The sequence below is a fragment of the Leucopleurus acutus genome (genome assembly GCF_964270905.1).
Source record: "Leucopleurus acutus genome assembly, chromosome: 12".
In the NCBI taxonomy this organism is placed as follows: Eukaryota; Metazoa; Chordata; class Mammalia; order Artiodactyla; family Delphinidae; genus Leucopleurus; species Leucopleurus acutus.
Window position 1 is genome coordinate 86,150,344 of NC_139154.1, and position 21,187 is coordinate 86,171,530.

At 37.1% G+C, this 21,187-nt stretch overlaps 1 protein-coding gene across 5 annotated transcripts in view; it reads left to right on the forward strand.

Moving 5' to 3' along the window:
* Window positions 1-21,187, forward strand: part of APLF (aprataxin and PNKP like factor) — an 84,532-nt gene that overhangs the window by 41,348 nt on the left and 21,997 nt on the right. For all 5 annotated transcript variants that reach the window (XR_014326657.1, XM_082851990.1, XM_082851991.1 and 2 more), the window contains exons 6-8: window positions 3,108-3,292; window positions 15,276-15,631; window positions 19,714-19,839. Coding sequence is in view for 4 of the 5 variants with exons in the window: in XM_082851990.1 (XP_082708116.1) it covers window positions 3,108-3,292; window positions 15,276-15,631; window positions 19,714-19,839 (667 nt within the window). In the remaining variant the exon portion in view is untranslated. The remainder of the gene's footprint in view (window positions 1-3,107; window positions 3,293-15,275; window positions 15,632-19,713; window positions 19,840-21,187) is intronic.

Below are 21,187 nucleotides of genomic sequence, written 5' to 3' on the forward strand. Positions count from 1 at the left end.
ATAGTTCTGGCATAGGAATAGGTAAGTTAGACCAGTAAAAAAGAATGAAACACCCCAAAGCAGATTAGAATAACACACATTTAATATATAAGAAATTATCAGTTAAATTGATGGGGAAAGGATGCATCATTATTAAATATGATGTTGGGAGAATTAGCTTTCCATTTGGAAGAAATAATAATAGAGCACTCACTGCTCATGCCATATTTATAAATAAACTTCTATTGAATTAATAACCAATGTAAAAATTGAAACTATTAAGGCATTTGAAGAAAATATGGGGAAATATTTTTTATTACTTCTGGGAGACTTTCTTAAGATGATGGGGAGCCTAGAACCATAAGGGAAAATTTGGCAGATCTATTTAGATTAAAGGTAAAAAAAAATTTTAATGCAAAAGACACTGTAAACGAAATCAGAGGCAAATAGCAGACTGACAAACAATATACTGGGAGATATTATCTGTCACAGTTATAAAATAGATAGAAGGTTTTTAATGATTGTCTACTTAGTAACACAAAAGAAAGAACTTGGTAGAAATTTGGGGCATTTTATATGCTGTACTACAGAAGAATAAATACAAACAGCCAATAAATATATGACTACTATCAGATAGGGAAATGTAAATTAAAACAACCAGATACCAGTTTCTGTTTATTAAGCTCATCAAAATCTAAGCAATTGATAATATTCAGTACTGACCAAAATGGGTATCAGCAAACATGGTTGGTGGAAGTATAAGTTGGTATAGCCTTTTAAAGTTATTTAGAGACATTAAATAGAGATATTTGCCAATATCTCTTAGATCTTTAAATGTATAAAACATTTTGGTCCAGAAATTCCAATTCTAGGTATTTATCCCAGAGAAATAATAGCATGTATACTTTTAGCCCTGTATATATTTATGTATTTGTGAATATATTTGCTTATACTTAGGAAAAATTTGAGAAGGATACGCATCAAATTGTTACTATAACTGTTAGGAGTGGTTTCTTTGGAGGATAAAATTGGATGGTTGTGATTTTAATGACATATATGCATATAGTTGAGCTAGTATTCATATAGTATTAGTGTAACTGATCATGTAAGTAAATGCAGTTAGTAATTGTTTAAAATAAACTGATTTGCTCTAATAGCTAATTTCTTTTATATTTCTATCATTTAAGTATACCTATCCTGGATTTAGAAAAATATTTTATATGCCAGATATAAAGATTGTTACGAGCCAATTAACTTACATATTTTATATACACTTTGTGAAGAACATTTTAACAGTATCAAAATGACTTCTTCCTATGCAAAAAAAAAAAAAAAAAAATGAGCTCTGGTCCCTAGAAAGGATATTTGTAGTATATCATTTGGAATTTTAAAGAATTGGATATTTTAAATATATATATATATATTTAATTTTAGAATTTTATATACATCTGTGACACTTGGAATGTGGTGAACTGTCATTTGTGGAAAAGCTGTGCCTTATTTAATATATAGTTTTTTAGTTCCTAGCATAGTAAACAGTATCATAGTTGATTATTTCCCTTGGTTTCACTAATTCATAACTGTTGTAATATTTGGTCATTTGCTTCACCAAACTGTATAGTCAGTTTTATTTAGTCCTATTTCTGCCAGTTTCTAAAATGATGTGAAATGTTCCCTAATTTAGATTCAAAACAAAGATTTAAACAATTGAGGCTGAGTTTAGTTATTAGATAGTTTTTTCATAAGTTTCCTTTGATAAACACATTACTTTTATATTGGTTCAGTGATTTTCCTGTTCAATAATATGGACAGTATTCTATTAGTATTTCTTTTCTGAGTTTAATGAGGGTGTGTCATTTCAGGGCATTTGAATATCCTTTAGAACAGCTCTGAGCAAACTACAGCCCATGAGCCAAATTCAGCCCACTGCCTTTACTGCCTGTAAAGAAAGTTTTATTGGAACATAGCCATACTCATCCATGTATGTATTGTCTATGGCTGGTTTCACACTACAAGGCAGAGTTGGGTAGTTGTGACAGATATTATATGGCTCACAGTGCTTAAAATATTTATTCTCTGGCTTTTTACAGAAGTTTGCTAACCTTTGCTTTAGAACATTAAAATAGTGACTACAGATTGCCTTACATACCTGCATCCAGTCTCTCAAAGGATCTTTGGACAATTTCTGTGTATGCTAACAATTCAATTACTCAAACATATTCATTGAGTATCAGTTTTGTGTTAGGCATAGGTCTAGATACTAGAGACACAAAATGGGGGACAATGAACAAGGCACAGAAAGTCTCTGCCCTCATGAAGTAGAGGAGAAAGACAACTAACCATGAAGATTTTCCTCTTAAAATAAGCAGATCTTTTTTCTTTTCTGATTAGACAATTCATGAATTTGTTAACAAAATATGATGCTGATTTAAGTTTCCCCACTACATTGAACCTTGAATAAGTATTATGGCAATGCAGTGTCCATTGTTGTTGAGACTTGTTTTCTTTATCAGTGAAGTTTGTAGAGGTTGCTCTTCCTTTTCAGTTATTTTAGGTACTTAATCTGTATTTAAGGTAACTTAAGTTGTATTCCTCACTGTGGATGATAGAGGCTCAGTAAGTGTATGTAAAATTCATTGGATAGTTACATGTCAGATTTTCTGTTAGAGAAATTCAATGCCAAAATTTTAAAAAATGTATATGATAACTAACATACATGTGGTACTCTGAGAGTTTATGTATCTTACCTCATTTACTCCTCCTAATAACTCCATCAGTTATTATTATAACTCCCTTTTTCCAGATGATGAAACCAAAGTTGAGAAAGGTGAGGTGAAACAGTTAGAGGATGGAGCCTGCCCACATTAGCATCTTGGCCAGGATGACTTCAGGGCTGGAGCTCTTGGCCATGGTGCTGCTTAATACTTTTTGAGATTTGCAAATATGCATTTTCAGATTGGAGATTGGCTTTAATATAAATAGAACTTTAAATTTACTTGCTCTTTTATCCTTTTTCTTTCCTTCTGTCTTTTTTTTTTTTTTTGGGTATGGATTATTGACATTTGAAGGTACAGGAGATAATTTTCTTCTTCTTTTTCTTTGTGTTTATGTACTTGTGTTTGATTAAGATAATAATGTAATCCAAGAAAGTGGAAAAAAAGGAATCTGCAAAGACAAAACCCAAGTAAACATCACACAGCAAGGAAGAAAGCGATTAATTTCATCAGGAAGTACAGAAAGTATATCAGCAGAGCAAGACACAGGAAAAAAGTGCAAAAATGCTGACCAGGAAGAGTCTGTCATTTCATCCAAGGTGATTTTTTAAAAATTCATAATTTGATTATTTTCTTCATCAGGTGTTCTAGTTAGGAATAGTTATATGCTGTATATATCAAGGAAAAACCAAAAATGCTTTTTATATTGAGTTTATCAAGATAAAAACTAGCCCCAGTTTTTCTTTTGTTTGTTTTTGGCTTACTGAAACTAATCTTTAATATAGCACTTGCAATGTAGAAAACAAAGCTTTTAATTTAGACATTTTCAGACTGAAAAAAAAGGTGGAGACCACTTGACTTTGGTCATAATTTGGTACCTCCATTTTGAAAATCTGGTTTCTTCTATTCTATTGGTCATTCTCAGACTGCCTGTAACTACCTTCTTCTTGATAAGTGTGAAGAGAGGAACAACAAATGGGTAGTTCTTAACAGCCTGTTGCAGGATTACTTCTGGACTAACTTGCAGTATTTATAAATCTTTTCTTTCCTCTTTCAGTTTTTGCTAAGTCACTAGAATTGTTTGGCTGACTGAAGCATTCTTTGGTACTGGATACTCTAAGAAAATGAGGCCTATTTATTGGATGAATTTAAGAAGAGAGAGAGAAGGGGAAAAAAAAGAGAGAGAGAGATGGCCCTAGGACAAAAAGATCAGGTATTCTTCCTTTCAGGAGTAGGGTGGCTTTAGATGACAGTTTTCATGATCCTTGTAGACCGATGGCTAAGCTTTGTGGGTCCCCATCTATTTAGTCTCATTGAGAGCCATAGGAGTAGGATTGGTTTTAGAATAGCATGCACTGGATTGATGGAAATTCCAGCAGTTATCCCAGAGAGTCAGACCTTTTATAGTTCTCCCCTCACTCTTGCCTCCTCTCCCATTAGAGGAGATCCTGCTTCTCACTGGATCCTTTTCTCAAGCTAGAGAAGTCGGGTATAATCACTATAGGCTCAACTCCTTTGCTTACTTATGGAGTCAAGTTTAATAAATGAAAACAAAATGTGTTCTGACTCATATATTGGCTATAAAGACTTAATAAGGACATCAGTGCAGTTTGGGGTCTGCAGCCATGGATGAGCCACGTGCAAATTCCTGCACAGCAAGGGAAGGAGAATGCTTTTAGAGAGGGGAAAAGGAAGTTGGGAGGGCTATAGTAAACAGAGTCCATGGTTTTTCATTGGCTGAGTCCTTGCCAGGAAGGAAGAGGAGTCTTTCTTTTTCATGTTGTGCTCTGCTGTCATTACAGGGCATGAGAGCTCTGCCTTCTGGTCTCCCAACTCTATTTAATTGAAGTTTCTGTTTGTTAATATTTTACATTTTACCCCTTTTGATCAAGGTCTTTCTCTGAAAGCACTGCTGATCAAGAATCAGGTTTTCTGGTTTCAGTGGCTTTTTGTCCCTAAATGCCAGGAGGGGCCTTTGCTGGGTGTGGTGTCTCACATTGGAGAGAAAGTACAGATTGGAAACCTATTGAAGTCACATTCAAGTATCAAGGAGAGGTAGGAGGAAGAACTTTCAGGCACTTTTAATCTAAAGTCTCTATGTTATAAAGATCATAGAGATTGGAGACCATCTGAAGTGTTATGTCATCATCAGAGGTTTGGCAGACAAGGTTCCAACAGGCCTGGTCTGGATATCTTGGGAAAACTGTCTCATCAGATGTGGCTTCAATTATGGGAAATCTTTACCTTCAGGTCATCAGATGATGTGCAGGGCCAGTCAGGGTTCAGTGCAGTTTTTAGTGTGTCACATTAATCCGAGAGTCCACTCCTTGGAGTTTGGCAGCACAAGGGCTGGTTTGCAGTACCTGATAGGGGCCTTTCCAGTGAGGTTGAAGAGAGTTCTTCTGGAGGTGTTTCTTTCCAATAGACGAAATATCCAGGTTGCCAGGTGATGTTTAAGGTCATCATCTCCCACAAGTACACTATGAAAAGATTGCTCTACCAAAACATGGTTATTTTTAATAGAAGCAATTAGGCCTTTGCAATATTGGAGTATCTCTCCTCTTACCAGTTGTGAGTCAAAAGAAGCAAGAGCCAAGTGCATTGAGCATCCTGTGGCTGTCTTAAAGGGTGAGAGCTTTATGAGTTCCAAAAGGGGTGGATCTGAGATTTAGAAGGACCAATGGCGAGGTATCTGGAGAGCCTTTACAAATTTTGCCAATTGAGTCATAATAATGCCATTAGTGCATTCACCTAAACGAGAATTGAGAGTGGAAAGCACAGTGAAAGTGTTGTAAAACTGGCTAAATAGCAGACTTGTTGAAGTGCCTAATCAGTAAAATGTGTTCCTTGATCACCATGAAATTTGAGAGGAATTCCCCAGGTAGGGATACTCTTTTCTAAAAGGACCTTAACCACAGAAGAAGCAGTAGCCTGTCTGCAAGGGAGGCCTGTCTGTATGTGAAAACACATAGACCATTGCTAAAACATATTTATATCCATGAGCCAGAGCAAGTTGTCAGACTTGAGTGGTCCATTGGACAGTTTAAATTGTTTAGGAGCAGTACAAACAGACTTCTTTGGGTTGTATTTCAGACAAGTGGGACAAGTGAGGTAGATACTTTTGGTGGATTTGTCAGTGTTTCCCCATCAATACTGATTCATGAATGCTGTCATTTTGTCAGTAGACCAGTGGTTTAATGCGTGTACAGGGGTGATGAATGGGGATTTTAGAGTCTCCAGTAGGACTGGGTTGTTAGTTAGTCTAAACCGGAGCTTTCTCTTTTTATCAAACCAATAATTTTTGAATTTCTGATCTTGTTTTTCCTTTTCTGAGGCCAGTTGTTGGGTTTCTTTAGCCAGTTTTTCTAAGTTATCATCTGGGGAAATGTTCCTTTGGACCAACAGAATGCTGTTAGCCCCTTTCAGGGCAGCATTCCCTGCAGAAATGTCAGCAAAGTGATTTCCCTTAGCTTCCATAGAGTAAAATTTAGAATGCCCTGGAATATTAGTAATAACTAAAGTGGCAGATAAAAATATTGCATTCCTGAACATAAGAGCCATTTAAAATTTTATTTCCGCTGGAAGTAAGGAAACCACGTTGCTTCCACAGTATTCCAAAATCATGAGCTACTCTTAAAGTGTGTACCATCAGTATAAATATTGGCAGTTTTGCCCTTAGCTAAAGTACAAGCCCATTTGAGAGTGTATAATTCAGCCTGTTGGGCCAAAGTAACCATTGGTGAAGATGCTGCCTCAGCAACATCAAAAGGAGTTGCAAAGCATACCCAACATAATATTTGCCATTGTTACCTTTTAAATAAGAACATCAGTGAACCATGGGAAGTCAGTGTTACTGAGAGATCTTTCCTGTAAATCATCATGAGGAGTCAGGAGGTGATCAGTCAGTGTTAAGCAGTCAAGAGGGACTTCTTTCGTGACAGAGGGGGAAGAGTAGCAGGGTTAAGGTTATTATAGCATAAAAGAGTTATGCGAGGAGCAGTTAACAAAAGGACTTCCTTCATAGGAGGTGAGGCAGCTGGCTGAGAAATATTGAGGGTGATGAGAATTCAGGAGGGCTTCTACTGCATGAAGTACAAAAATAGTTAGAGGGGATCCCACAGTTTTCTTGGTGGCCTTAACCCAAAGGGCAGTGGCCATAATGGCTTTAAGGCAAGCAGGATATCCCTGTGCCACAGGGTCCAGTTATTGGCAATAATGCAGTGTGGGTTGATGGTGGACCCCGTGGTTTTGGGTGAGTACGCCAAGGACATTCTCTTCCTTTTCATATACAAAAAGGAAAAGAGGGAATTTGATAATTGGGATTCTCAAGGGCAGGTGGGTTCATCAGACTCAACTTTAAGGCCTTAAAGGCTATATTGTTTGGTTCTTCCCATAAGTTTGAGTCATGGTTGTTATTGTTTAATAAAGCATACAGAGGTTTGGCCATAAGAGAGAAATTTGGAATTCAATTTTGGCAGTAACCAACTATCCTGAGAAAACCTTGCAGTTGGCGGTTAGTTTGGAGTTTGGGAAAACTTAGGACATCATGAAGTGTATCTGGATCTACATGTAGCTTTCGTTCTGATATCAGATGCCCTAAATATTGAACCTGGGTTTGGGCAAACTGCAATTTTTCTTTGACAACCTTATGTCCCTTTCAGGCTAAAAACTTTGGCAAGTGAATACTGTCTTCCTGTGAGGATGATTGAGAGGGAGAGCAAAGAAGCAAATCATCCACATATTGCAACAAAGTAGAACCTCTAGGGAACTTTATATAATCCAGATCAGCCTTTGGGATTTGTGAGAAATAAGAAGGACCCTCAGCAAAACACTGGGACATTACTGTCCAGGGGAATTGTTTTTCTTCCCAAGTGAGAGCAAAAAGGTATTGGCCAGCTTCATCAACTGGAATATTAAAGAATGAACTACATAAATCAGTAACAGTAAAGAATTTACTTCCAGTAAGAATGGATGTTAGTAATGTACGGGGATTAGGAACAACGGGGTGTCAAGGGATAACAATGTTGTTTACCGCTCAGAGATTCTGGATGAACCTCCACCCTCAGCCGTTAGGTTTTCTTACCAGGCTGGTGTAAGGGATAAGGAGACCTTGAGCCTTGTAATGTTCTATTATGGCTTTATGCCTTTAAGGGCTTCTTTTCTTATGGAATATTAATTCTGGAAGTGGTCTTGAGGGCTCTATTTGAATCTTGATGGGAGGTGCGCTGTGAATTTTGCCAGTATCAATTGGAGTTTTTGCCCATAAGGAGGGTGGCAGCTGATTCACTAGGGACAAATGATCAGTGTTTCCAGAATTAGCTCTAGTGCCATCAGAGGCAAAACAAATAAAAGATGTCAAAGGATCATTTAATTCACCTGATTGGTTACTTTGATGACTATTGTCAAATTCTAGAATTATTTCCCCCTTTTGGGAGAAAGAGATTCCAGCATGATACTTCTTTAAGAAGTCTCAGCCTAATAAATGAGTAGGGGCAGAGGAACTAAGGAGAAAAGGGTGTGCGTCTCTCAAAGGGCCTAAACAAGGGAATAGGCTCAGGGAGAGGAAACTCTTGAGGCTCTTTAGAAATCCCACTATTTGAGCTGTTTCAGGGACTGCTTTATAGGAGCGGGGTTGAGCATTGAGAGTATGGCTCCAGGGTCAGTTAAGACTAGAAGAGATTCATCCCCAATCTGGAGAAATGTTTCTCCAAGTCGATTGAGAGGGAGGATTGGGAAGAGCCCCTGTAGTTATCAGAGTCCTGTCATTGAGAATTGGGCAGATGTTGGAAAGGCTGGTTAGAGGGCTGAAGGCCTGAAGTACTTACACTTGTTAACAGTCTCTTTCCAATGTCCTGGCTCTTCACAATAATAGCAGAAACTAGGAGGGTTTTGGTTTTGTTTAGGAGTCTTTTAGTTGCTGGATTTGAAGATTAAGAATTTTAGTAGTCTTTTTTTTGGGGGGGGGCAGGGTTACCCACCTAGAGTTGGAGTGAGCTGGTTTGCCAGGTTAGCTAAATCTGGAGTAGACATCATTTTCCATTCTATCCTGCTCATTTTTACTAGAAAGGAAAGGACCCAGTTCAGCCCAGTAATAAACATAGAGTTAACAGATACCCAGGTGGAATCCACATCTGAAAGAAGAGCAGGATTTTCTTTTAAAACAATCTGAAGTTGATTGTAATAGTCATAAACAGGATTATTAGATTTTTGTGTGCAAGCCTGAATTTTGTTCCAATCAACAGGCTTTGGAAAAGCCGTAGGAATTACCTGATGAAGTCGCCTCATGATTGCTTAAGTGTGATCATATAATAAGTTACTGGGCTGGTCTCCCACTTGTAATGCTAGAGACCTTTCAAGATTTTCCCAATTAGTAGTTTTTATCCAATGCTGGGCCTGGCCTTCACTGGCAAATATATGAACTAGGTGATGTAAGTCAGGGAAACCAGGTTGTCAAGTTTGAATGACTGTATTAAATTCCTCAGCAGATCTATGAAGATCTTCTGTTACTCTGGGGAAACCTTTGACTATTGCTCACAGTTCAGCTTTAGTCCAGGGAATATAAGAAATCAAGGGTTTAGCCTCTGGCTCCTCAGAAGGCTTAATTTTAAAGCACCAGGTTCTGGCAATTTCAAAGGAAGAGGGAGTAGGGAGAGTTTCAGACAAAAGGGGAAGTTTAGCAAGAAAATTAGTATGGGGGCACTGAGGGTACAGAGGAGGTATAGACAGTATAAAAGGAAGGAGGAAGTTTGTGCCAGAGGCAGAGTCTGACCATAGGAGCTGAGGGAGAAGACAAGATGGCACCTGAGGTGGAACCTGAGATGAAGAAGCTAAGGAAGAAGAGCCTGAAGCTTCAGAAGCTGTTTTGTTTTTCTTTAATCATTTGCCTCAGTTAATCTTAAAATCTTATTTTGCAGAGAGTCAATTTTAGATTTCTGATAACATTGGGAAGCCTCAAAATTTCAAATCAAAATAGTCATTCCATTCAGTTCTGGAAGTTTTTGAGCTATTGTAACCCAGCTTGGTTTTAAGAAAATTAATTTGGGGATTTCAAAAGTTTCCCATAATGGCCATTGATATTCTAAATTGCCTTTGGTCAGGTTGGTCCATTTAGTTGGAAATGCCTGTGAGGAAGGACTGTGGTTTTTAAACACAAAATCAGCTGAAGTACCTGTTGTGGGGGTGGGTTGCCTTCAAAATATTTAGATAACTGGGTGCCAGTTCTCAGAGGTTTTTCTCTATAATAAAAGAACAATTTTCAAACAGCTTAAACAGCTCAATTCAAACAGCTCGCAACTCAAACAGCTCGCCGGTCTAATACCAGACAGTTCTAAGGAATCAGTTTGGTCCTGGAGAAGCCAGGCTAGAGGCTTCTCAGCCAGCTTCAGTTAAAACAATCTGATCTCAAAGTCGGACCAAAGTGCCAAATGAGTACCCTCATGCAGAACAAGGCCTTAACCTGGAAGACAGAACCTTAAAATAGATTCCAGATAAAGCCTGGAGAGCTTCAAATGCAAAGAGGATATGAGCTCGGATCCTGGAGAAACATGGGTCTGCGAACTCCAGGGTCTGCGAGAAAAATCAGTGAGCACAGTGGACTCAATTGTGGGGACTGCACCTGTTTGCTCACCAGCCCTGGAGCTATTGGGGGTCTTCTCTGATCCCCATACAGGCCACCAAAATGTTGACCTAAAACAAATGGTTTTATTTGTGATCAGCAATTCGAGGTCTATAACCATGGCAAGCCATGTGCTGCAAGTTCTCGCTTTACAAGGGAAGGAGAACTCTTTTATAGAGAGGAAAAGGAGGTTGGCAGACTATAGTAAACTAAGAGTCCATGGCTTTTTATTGGCTGAATCATTGCCAGGAAAGAAGAGGAGTCTTCTTTCTGTTGGGCTTTGCTCTCATCACAGGGCATGAGAGCTCCATCTTCTGGTATCCTGACTCTATTTAATTGAGGTTTCTTTTTATTGATTTTTTACAATATCAATATAACTGCCCTTTTTTCTTCCAAGAAGAGAAATTTTTTTTCAGAGGAAAATCTGTAGTATACACATTTTCCTATGTTTATACCAACCCATAAAGTTTGCTAATCACAAGTGAACCTTTAAGAAAGTTCACACCTTTTCTGCCAACTGTAAGGACTGCAATCAAGGTTATTCAGAAAGAAAACATTTTAAGTTATCAGGAATATCAAAAGATCTAGATGTTCAGTAAAATCTTTGAAACATTACCAAAAATAGGTTGTTTATTCCTGAAAGCTGGTAGGGAGGTGATATTTTATAGTATCTTCATTTGTCTTGAGTGCACTAGATTCTTGGCTTGGCTGACCAAAATAACAGGAGAGGTGAAGAGTGTAACTCTTACGTACATAGCTATCTCTTAAGTAAGGCTGTGTCCCCCAGAGCTTCTTAGTATTTGTTTACTCCATCAAAGAATCCTATATCCTTTGCTCCTGATCGGCCATTTAGGTTGTACCATTTATAGCATGTCTCTGATCAGTCCCACAGAAACACCTTTTCATTCATTTAATCATTCGTTCATTTAACAAGCGTTCACTAAGCAAATAGTAGTAATATGGTGGCATTAATAATGCTATTAACAACAACAACTGAAAAAACACCCACAGTCATTTATTGAGCCCTTTTTATCGGCTATACCCAGTACTAAGATATACTTATTTCATTTAATTTTTAGAAAATCCTGTAAAGTTGGTTGATAATATCCCTGGTTTACAGACCAGGGGAGTCTGAAAGTTTAAATCAACTTGTTCAAGGTCAAAGGTTAGGAAATAGCAAAGCTGATATTCAAAATCTGATTCTTTGATTTCAAAGATCATTCTAATAACCATTACACTAAAGCAGTCTTTCTGTTATATGCAAGGCAGTATGCTAGAATATGGAATTAAATGAATAAAGATGAATAAGATATAGTTGATAAGAAGCAAATAGTCTTATGGGGGACATGATTCAAATCCTAAAATAAAGTGACAACACATTGATTTTTATGGGAGCCTTGAGGAGGACTACATAAGCCAGCTTTTCAGAGGAGAGATTGGAAGAGAATAAGATAAAAATGGGGGATAAGGGCATTGACAGTGTCATGAAATGAAGAGAATCTGACCCAAGGCACTGACATTAAGGATGATGCAAAGGCATTGGATTAGAGAAATATTTAAGAAACAAGCTGCAGCACTTGTTGCTTAGATCTGGGGAAGTGAAGGAAAGAAGAAATGAAAGATAGACTTCCAAGGTTCTGGCTAGAATGAATAGATAAATTATGTTGGCCAAAACTATGGCCAGAATACAGAGGGAGGATTTCAATTTTGACATTTTGAGTTTGAGTTGCATAGAATATTGAGGAAGGAATGTCTAGCTAGTGGTTGAATATATGAGTTTGAAGCTCAAGAGTGAGGCTGGGGCTGGAGTTTAGGATTTTTTAGTCCTTAGCATGTGGGTGCTAATGGGATTGATGCAGGACTTTTAAGGCAATTTATTATTAGCACAGACATTCTTTCCAAGGGCAGCTTGGAAACAACAACAAATTACTTCATTGAACTTGTATCGGGGAAAGTTCTTTATCCTGTCCCTTGTAGTGTATTAAAACTTCAGATGGGGAATTCCCTGGCAGTCCAGTGGTTAAGAGCCTGTGCTTTCATTGCCATGGGCACTGGTTCAGTCCCTGGTTGGGGAGCTAAGATCCTACAGGCTGCATGGCGGGGCCAAAAAAAAAAAAAACAACTTCAGATGGTTGAGGGACGAGGGAGGACTTATTGGGCAAGTTAACAGGCTACTTTAATAGCCTTAATATGGTACATTTTAGCCACCTTCAAGCACCAGGGCCACCTTCCATTAGCTCCATGCTCCCCGATCCCTGAGGTCTCTAGCATATATTTTTACAAAGTGTAGATCTGCCTCTTCTGTCATGAATCTCGAGCCTGCCACACTTCATTCTTCACATTTTCATCTCATCTAGGACATAAGCCATGTGGGTGCCATAAAATGTGGAGCTCTGCCTTCCCCTACTTCTTCCAGTACAGAGCACCCTCCATCTTTCCTCTTCTCTCATTTGCCAGTTCAGTGACTTGCTCTGGCTCATGAGTTTTACAATTGGCACAGTACGAATTTATGTCTCAGCAAACTTACAAAATACTGCATGTAATAGATTTTTTGAGACCGTTTATGAATAATTGAAACCACGAATGTTAAATGCCAGGGGCCTACTGAATATCAATATTTCATGGAGTTCCATAAAGAACATTATGAATTCCAGTTTTTATGCCTCTTAAAATATTTGAGAACCCCTGATCCATAGTATTGATATCTGTGACTTTATTACTCCTTTCTCTTTTGGAATAAATTAACATGTTCAACATATTCCTTGTGAAGATATTAAAAAAACAAATCCTTCTTTACATTTCATGGAAGTAGAGGGAGTTGAAATCTGATGCTTTACACTTCATATCTTTTATTTCATTTCTTTGGTTTGCTTTTCATTTTTTAAGTGGTAATATAGTAGATGCTTATTGTCAAAAATTAGACTATTCAGACGCATGTGAAGTAAAATGAAAATCTTGATTTGTCTCATCCTTCAGTCTTATTGCCTACTGGTATTTCGGTTTGCATCCTTCTAAATCTTTTCATGTGGATTTACACAAGTAAGTACTCACATAGATATATAGGGAATTTTTTTTTACAAGCTAGATGGAATCATAGTATATATATATTGTTTAATTTAAAAAATCCTTAGATATATATATAGATCTACCTCATTCTTCTCAACCTCTGCACAGTGTTTCATGGTAAGAATGTATTCTACTTTATTTAACCATTTCCCTAGTTGTGTTGTATTTTTTCCCCTATACTAAATGTGACAGGACGTTGAATGGGATATTTTTCCCTGTTGTCAACAAAACTGTTGCTGAGGCCCAACACTGAGGACAGAAGTACTGTTAAGTATCTCATGTTTGAAAGGAGCACCCCAGCAGTGAGAGCTAGACTTTCCCTGTGGGGCTTATTGAAAGGGGTGAGAAGTATTCACTGTTCCACCCTCAGGCTTTATACAAAGAGAACTGAGAGACAAGGAGGTTTTAAGATCTGGGAGAGGGCTGTGTTTGGGGGAAGAAGTTATTTTCTCCCTTTCTAAAATCAAGAGAAGAGATGTGCTCTAAGAGAATTTATTGTGGCATTTCGAGATGCCAACAGGAAGAAGAGACTGACATTTTATTGGACCTGCTTAGCCAGTGGATTTGCTGACTTACTCCATTACTGTCTGAACAGAAACAAAGAAAACTGGTGAGAGTTGACGCAGTGTGGGGACTGCCAAGTGGGGAGGTGGATCAGAATTGCTCTGTTACCCCACCCACCCCCAGGTCCAGATCCTGGCATGTGTTCGTTGGTCCTATAGCAGAGGGAGGTGAGATTGGGGTGTACTTGAGCAGCTTCGGAGGAAATAGTGTATATGTTAGCGGGATGTGGCATGAATGCCACCACCTGAGGGCCAGCTCCAAGAGGTAGTCACACGATTGGTTATCTTTTACCTACCATACGAGAGCCATGATTAGATCTAGGTTCTTTTTGCAAGGTCTTTAGTCAGTTTGGATAACATTTTAAAGTTGGCATACTGTGGTAGAAAAGAAAAAACTATCAAAACACCTAAGTAATTAGTCTAAAAAAAAGTCATGCTGATACCTTCTCAAGAAATTTGAGCTGTTGGATATCACATAACATTAAAACCAGCTTTTCCCAGAAGACAGCCAGCATACATGAGTTCTTAGTTATACATGGGAGTGAACATTCACGTGTATCTAGTACGTGGTCATCACATCCTTACCAGGAGGACTGGGGTTTATCTGAGCAACGTTTTCACTCCACAGGAAGTATAAGTAATTAATAGGTCATTTTTAATAGGATAAGACTAGGCTTACTCATTGTACTTACTGGTGGTAAGTACACATTAAAAAAGGTTCTGTAGTGCTAATGAGAATATTTACTTGATTCAAGATGCCTTTAATTGGTTAAACTGAAACTGTTATTCCTACCACTTCAAAGGAATCATTTATTTTCTAAGTTGCTCATAACTTAATGCAAATTTTTCTGTGAAGGAGGAGCAATTTCATCATGCAGCTGTAGGAAAAAAAATCATGATTATATTTAGAGGGTAGAAATAAAGTATTACAGTAACTTATAAGAAATTATAAGAACAGGGCATAAGAGTGTGACACATTCTTGAACAGGAAATTTAAGAGCCTAGTAGGTTTTTTGGGAAAGATTATATTCAAACGAAAGCAGCTGTTGTGTTCTCTTATGTTTCGTTTGTGTTTTTCTGGTTATTTGTCACTGAATGTTTGACACGATTGTAAAGGTTTGATACAACTATAAGTTCCTTTTCTGATAACGGTAGACCATTTCAAAGTTATTAAATTAGAGACAGAGATAATGGTATTTTTAATAACTTTAAAATGTGAATCTTAAAGTTTTAAAATATACATATTGCATGAATCTTGTAGTTTCACGCTTTTATTCTTAAATTTACATACTTCTTTTGAAACATGCTTTATTATTTACTTTCTGATTTGTGTTATAGGAAATGTCACAGTCATTTTCTGCAATCACGTTAGATAACACAGAGGTAAATAACATGAAGACTAATGCACAGAGAAATGAAATCCCAGTAGAGGAACTTGGTAAGGTTCCTGAACGTAAAATCACCACTAAGGGAACACCAAATAAAGACAGCAAGGCGAGGAGTTGTTCTGAGAGTTGTTTGAGTGCCCAAGGCAAGTCCTTCCATGCCGAGCCTGAAAGATCTCATCCTGAGTCTGGCTCTGATCCCTCCAATCCTGAAACTTTGCATGCAAAGGCAGCTGATTCAGTTCCACAGGGTTCTGAAGAAAACAAGGTCAAGAGGACATCCTGCATGTATGGGGCAAACTGCTACAGGTATGAAGTGAAATTACAGCTAGCATATAATTCCATTATTTCAACAGCATAATAGCTATGTAGATACATGCTATAGTGTGTTAAAAGCCTAATAAAACCCATTGGCCTAAAGGTTAGGAGCTTTATCATGTTTCTCCTGGTTTGCACTTTCTCAGTATGCATTCTAGCAAATCCTGCTAGAGGCTTTTAAAATATTGTGGGGAATTAAATGTTTCATTGTAGATATGCTGATTAATACAGGGATCTGAACTGGGGAATCCAGACTTGAAAACAGAATCACTCAGATCAAAATACCTGCTTATGTAATGTCTTATTTAGCTGTTGGAAAGATGCCTTCATAAATAGTTGCTGTATACAGTATAACTCTCCAGAGAATTCTGAGTTGTGCTTAAGCATCTTATATTTGTGCATTTTCCTTTATATTTTTCTAATGGTGCTTCTGAGTCACCGTGATGCCTTCTGAAACAACTAAATATATATTTTCTGGATTGACTGGTTACTCCTATACTTACTTCATTTGATAACACTGTACCATATTTTCTAATTTCATGCTTTGTGAATTAGTTTTAGGCTATAGTTTCTCTCTGTTTATTCTAGCATGTTTATAATTACCTAGCCCTATTTCAGAAGTATTTCTTTGCCATTCCAACTTATCAAACCAAGTATCTTACCAGTACATTCTAGTGCAGTTTGTCTTCTATTCAATAACATATTTATATCACATATTCTGTTAATTTCTGAGAAATATTTGCCACTGAAATCTTGAAAACAAAATGTTTATATTTGTAACAAAGGGGGAAAAATAACCTATATTGAGCTCTTGTTATATACATGCATCTTAACAATTAGTTAAATGTATCTTTTCTCCAGCCTCAATGCTACTGCTTTAGCTCATGCAATGATCTCTCTGGGACAAGTGAATAATCTCCTAAGTCTCCAAACTTTCCGTCAGGTTCACATTCCTTCCTCATTGTTGCCTGAATGATCTGGCTAAGAAAATAAAAACAAAGGTAAAAAAGAAGAGAGAGAAAAAAATCTGACAATATTACTCTCCTTTACAGAATCCTTCAGTGGCTAAAGGCCAGATTTCTTAGCATAGTCTAGAAGACCCTGAACTCCCAGTAATTCTTTGGATGCACCATGCTGTCATGCTGTTGTTAGGTCCTTTGGATGTGTTGTTCCCTTTTCCTGTCTCCTGTCCTGCTTAAAGACACATTCAGTTCCTTTCTTAGCCCTTTTCTAACATGTTCATTCTTCCCTAACTTGCTCATCTTCTATTCTACACAACATTTCCTCGTACACTTTCTAATATTTGATATTAGATCTGATATTTACTATCTAATCATTGATTTCTAATTATTTATTTACATGTTCTGTCTTAATAGAAAATTATTGCTCAGGGGTAGTCTTATTCACTCCCTTGATGTTATGGTATTAACTCCCAAGTCTGTATCTCCAACACAGATTTCTGTACTAAATTTTAGATCCAGATAATCACCACTTAAATCACAGGCACTTCAAATTCAACCTGTCTAAAGCAGTCACATCTTATTTCAATCCTTTGTGAAGCAAAAAAACAACAAAATAGCATTTAACTTTATAGAAACTGTTGCTTCCAAAAAATTCTTTTTGAAAATTTTGTTCTTTTGGGGCCATATAGTTTTTCTGTTTAATAGCATCTGATTCCATTAGTAAACTGCCTTTAAAAATTGGATAGAAATTGAAATGTCTCTTATTAACTTGTAAGAAATTTATACCTTAATTAAAACTTGTAGATTTTATCTCCATAAGGTCATATAAATTATGAGTTAATAGTCTATAAAATAAGCGTTTTATCTCTAATAAAGGTGATGTGTCTTATTGAGGACCAAAGCTCCCACTGAAAACAACTAGCAAAGCGGAACACTCATGCTTGAGAACATTAGAGGCAGTCAGGACCTTGAGGCTTCTTTTTCTCTTGTGACATTTGCCAATTTTTTAGTGTTTCAGACTGAGGGCTAAGAGGACAGGCAGAGTTTGGGGCAGTCTCATGGAACTTAGGCAACTTTTACATTTCTTGCCTTTGCATTTGGCAAGAAATCTTTGACAAATCCAATGTCATGAAGCTTTCCCCCTGTTTTCTTCTAGAAGTTTTATATTTTAGGTCTTACTTTTATGTCTTGGATACATTTTGAGTTAATTTTGTATATGGTGTAAGGGAAGGGTCCAACTTCATTCTTTGGCACGTGAATATCCTCTTTTTCCAGCACCATTTGTTGAAAAGAGTATTCTTTCCTTTTGGAATGGTCTTGGCAACTTTGTTGAAAAATCATTTGACCATATAAGCAAGAGTTTATTTTGGGCTGTCTGTTCTCTTCCATGTGTCTATATTATATGCCTGTCTTTATGTTAGTACAACACTGTTTTGATAACTGTAGTTTTGTAATAAGTTTTGAAATCAGGAAGTGTGAAACCTTCAACTTCTTCAGGATTGTTTTGTCCATTTGAGGTCCCGTGAGATTTCACATGAATTTTAGGATGGATTTTTCTATTTCTGCAAAAAAATGTCATTGGGATTTTAATAGGGATTGCTTTAAATCTGTAGATTGCCTGGGGTAATATTTACATCTTAACAGTATTAAGTCTTCCATTCCATGAACATGGGATGTCTTTACATTTATTTGTGTCTTCTTTAATAGAAATTAAACCTGTGTATGTCTTCCACCTCCTTAAGTTTATTTCCTAACTATTTTATTTTTAAATGTTATTGTAAATTGAATTGTTTTCTTAATTTCCTTTCGGGATTGTTCATTGCAAGTATATAGGAACACAACTGGTTTTTGGGTGTTGATTTTTGTATCCTCCAACTTTGCTGAATTAGTTTATTACTTCTAACAGTACGCCAAAAGTAGAATGTTCACAGCAGTATTATTTATAAAAGCCAATAACTAGAATGAATCCAAAAGTCTATTAATAGTAGAATGGACAAATAAATTATAGCACTTTCATACAGTGGAATGTTACACAGTAATAAAAGTATACTACTGTTACATGCAGTAATGTGGAGTAATCATACAAACATAAAAAGTCATTCTCAAAGAAGTACATACTACATATTTCCATTTTAATTCAAATACAGGAAAAACTAATATGTTGTTTGTAACATTGCTTCTGAAAGTATGTTCCAGAGGCCCTTGCAGGTCCTGGTCCCCGAGATGCTTTTAGGAAAACTGTTGGGCCAAAACCATTTTCATAATAATACTTTGTGTGTGTGTGCCTTTTTCACTCTGATTCTCTCACTCACAAGTGTACAGTATTCCCAGAGGCTACATAATTTGTGTTAATGATTGAATGCAGAAGCAGATAGGAGAATTCGGATGCCCTTTTTTAAGCCAGACATTAAAGAAATTTCCAAAGTATAAAACAATGTCTCCACGAATTTGTTTGGAAAATAGGTATTTACATTAAGATGTGCTATTTATCATAATATGTAAAGGGTTTATTACTATTATAAAGTAAATTTATTTTAAAAATTTCTCATTTTTAATTTCTAATAGGTTAAATAACTCACATAAATAAAAGTTCTCTGGAGTTTTAATAGTTTTTTTCCTGAGACTGAAAAGTTTGAGAAACACTGTTGCAGATGACAGGATAGTGGTTAGCTTTGGGTAGTAAAATGGGTTTAATGATTCAAAGGGGACATGCAGGGCTTCTAGAATGTTGGTAATATTGTTATTTATCTTAGCAGAGGGAGTATAGATGTGTTCACTTTATTAAAAGTCTTTAATTAAAAGCTCTGTATGCTGATATTATTTATATTATCCTGTATATTCTGTTGTATATAGCCTATATAAAGTACTGTTTTCAGATTGTCCGTTGACATTCATGGTCTTCCCCATGTCACCAGAAATTTAATTTGCTACCATGAGAGTTCCGCACTGACTAAATGTCATGTAGCATGTTGGTTCACGTTCTAGAATAATCAAATGTGTATTGTTTGGTTTCCTGTTATATCCTATTAATTATTTTTTTCTAGTTTATCTAGAAGTCTACTATATCCTATTAATTCTTTTTTTCTGACAGTATGTTTATCACTCTCATAGGAAGAATCCTGTCCATTTTCAACACTTCAGTCACCCTGGTGATAGTGATTATGGAGGTGTACACATCACGTGTCAAGGTGAGGCTGATGACCGGCCCGAATGTCCCTATGGAGCATCTTGTTATAGGTACGTAAACCTGAAGTGTTTGGTTATACTCCTTTTCTGCTTAATCTCTGTTACTTATTCAGGAGAAACTGCAGGCAAGCTTCTCATCTCAAGCCTTTAACTTTTAGTTTTTAAACTTCCATAGATAATAGGTTTTCATTTTGTTAATAGGTAGGATTGTAATGTTTCTTTTAGATAATTCTAAATTGTTGAAGTTACTAACATTATAAATGCCTAAAATTTTTCCTCATTTCTAACTTTCTAAAGTGTAAATCAGATAATTTAAAAGCTGTCAGTGCTACCCCATTATACCTTCTATCCAGACTCCTTAGTTTGACATAAATCAGTTCAGGATGTTATCTCTGCCTCCCTCAACACCCACCAGGCCACCATTCTTGCCAGCACATGAAACTCAGTCCTAAAAGGAAACAGTACCTCCCCTCTCTCCTTCCATAGCATCTTGTACTTGTCTGTATCATGCACAGTAGAATTTATCTCATGAGATTGTGTTTAGTTCTTTCCTGGATTGGCTTCTCCTCCAGACAGTAAGTTCCTTGACAGTAAGGACTTTTTTTTTTAAGCATCTTTATTTCTTTTTTAATTTATTTCCTTTTTATTTATTTATTTTGTTTATTTTTTTGGCTGCATTGGGTTTTAGCTGCAGCATTGGGGTATTTGTTGAGGCGTACGGGATCTTTTGTTGCAGTGTGGGCTCTTCGTTGTGGCACGCGGGCTTCTCTAGTTGTAGAGTACGGGTTTTCTCTAGTTGTGGCGCTCAGGCTCCAGGGTGTGTGGGCTCTGTAGTTGTGGCACGCAGGGTACAGAGCACGTGGGCTCTGTAGTTTGCAGTACGTGGGCTCTCATTGAGGAGCGCAAGCTCAGTGGTTATGGCGTGTGGGCTTAGTTGCCCCGCGGCATGTAGGATCTTAGTTCCCTGACCAGGGATTGAAGCCTGCATTGGAAGGCAGATTCTTTACCACTGGACCACCAGGGAAGTCCCTCCAGTAAGGACTTTTTTATCTGCAACTTTGTTGAATGAATGAATGAACTCGAAATAAATCAAACTACCAAAGAAAGAAGTAGGATTCCATTCTTAGAGAGCTTTAATTCTAGACAACTGTCTTTCTTAGATAATTTTGGAATACAGGTTACTGAACCTACTGCCGTTTTTGAAATTGTTGCTATTTCTATGATTTGGTTTTCAATAAGAAGGCAGGATATATGCCCAGTAGTGGGATTGCTGGGTCATATGGTAGCTCTATTTTTAGTTTTTTAAGGAACCTCCATACTCCATACTGTTCTCCATAGTGGCTGAATTTACATTCCCACCAACAGTGCAGAAGGGTTCCCTTTTCTCCACACCCTCTCC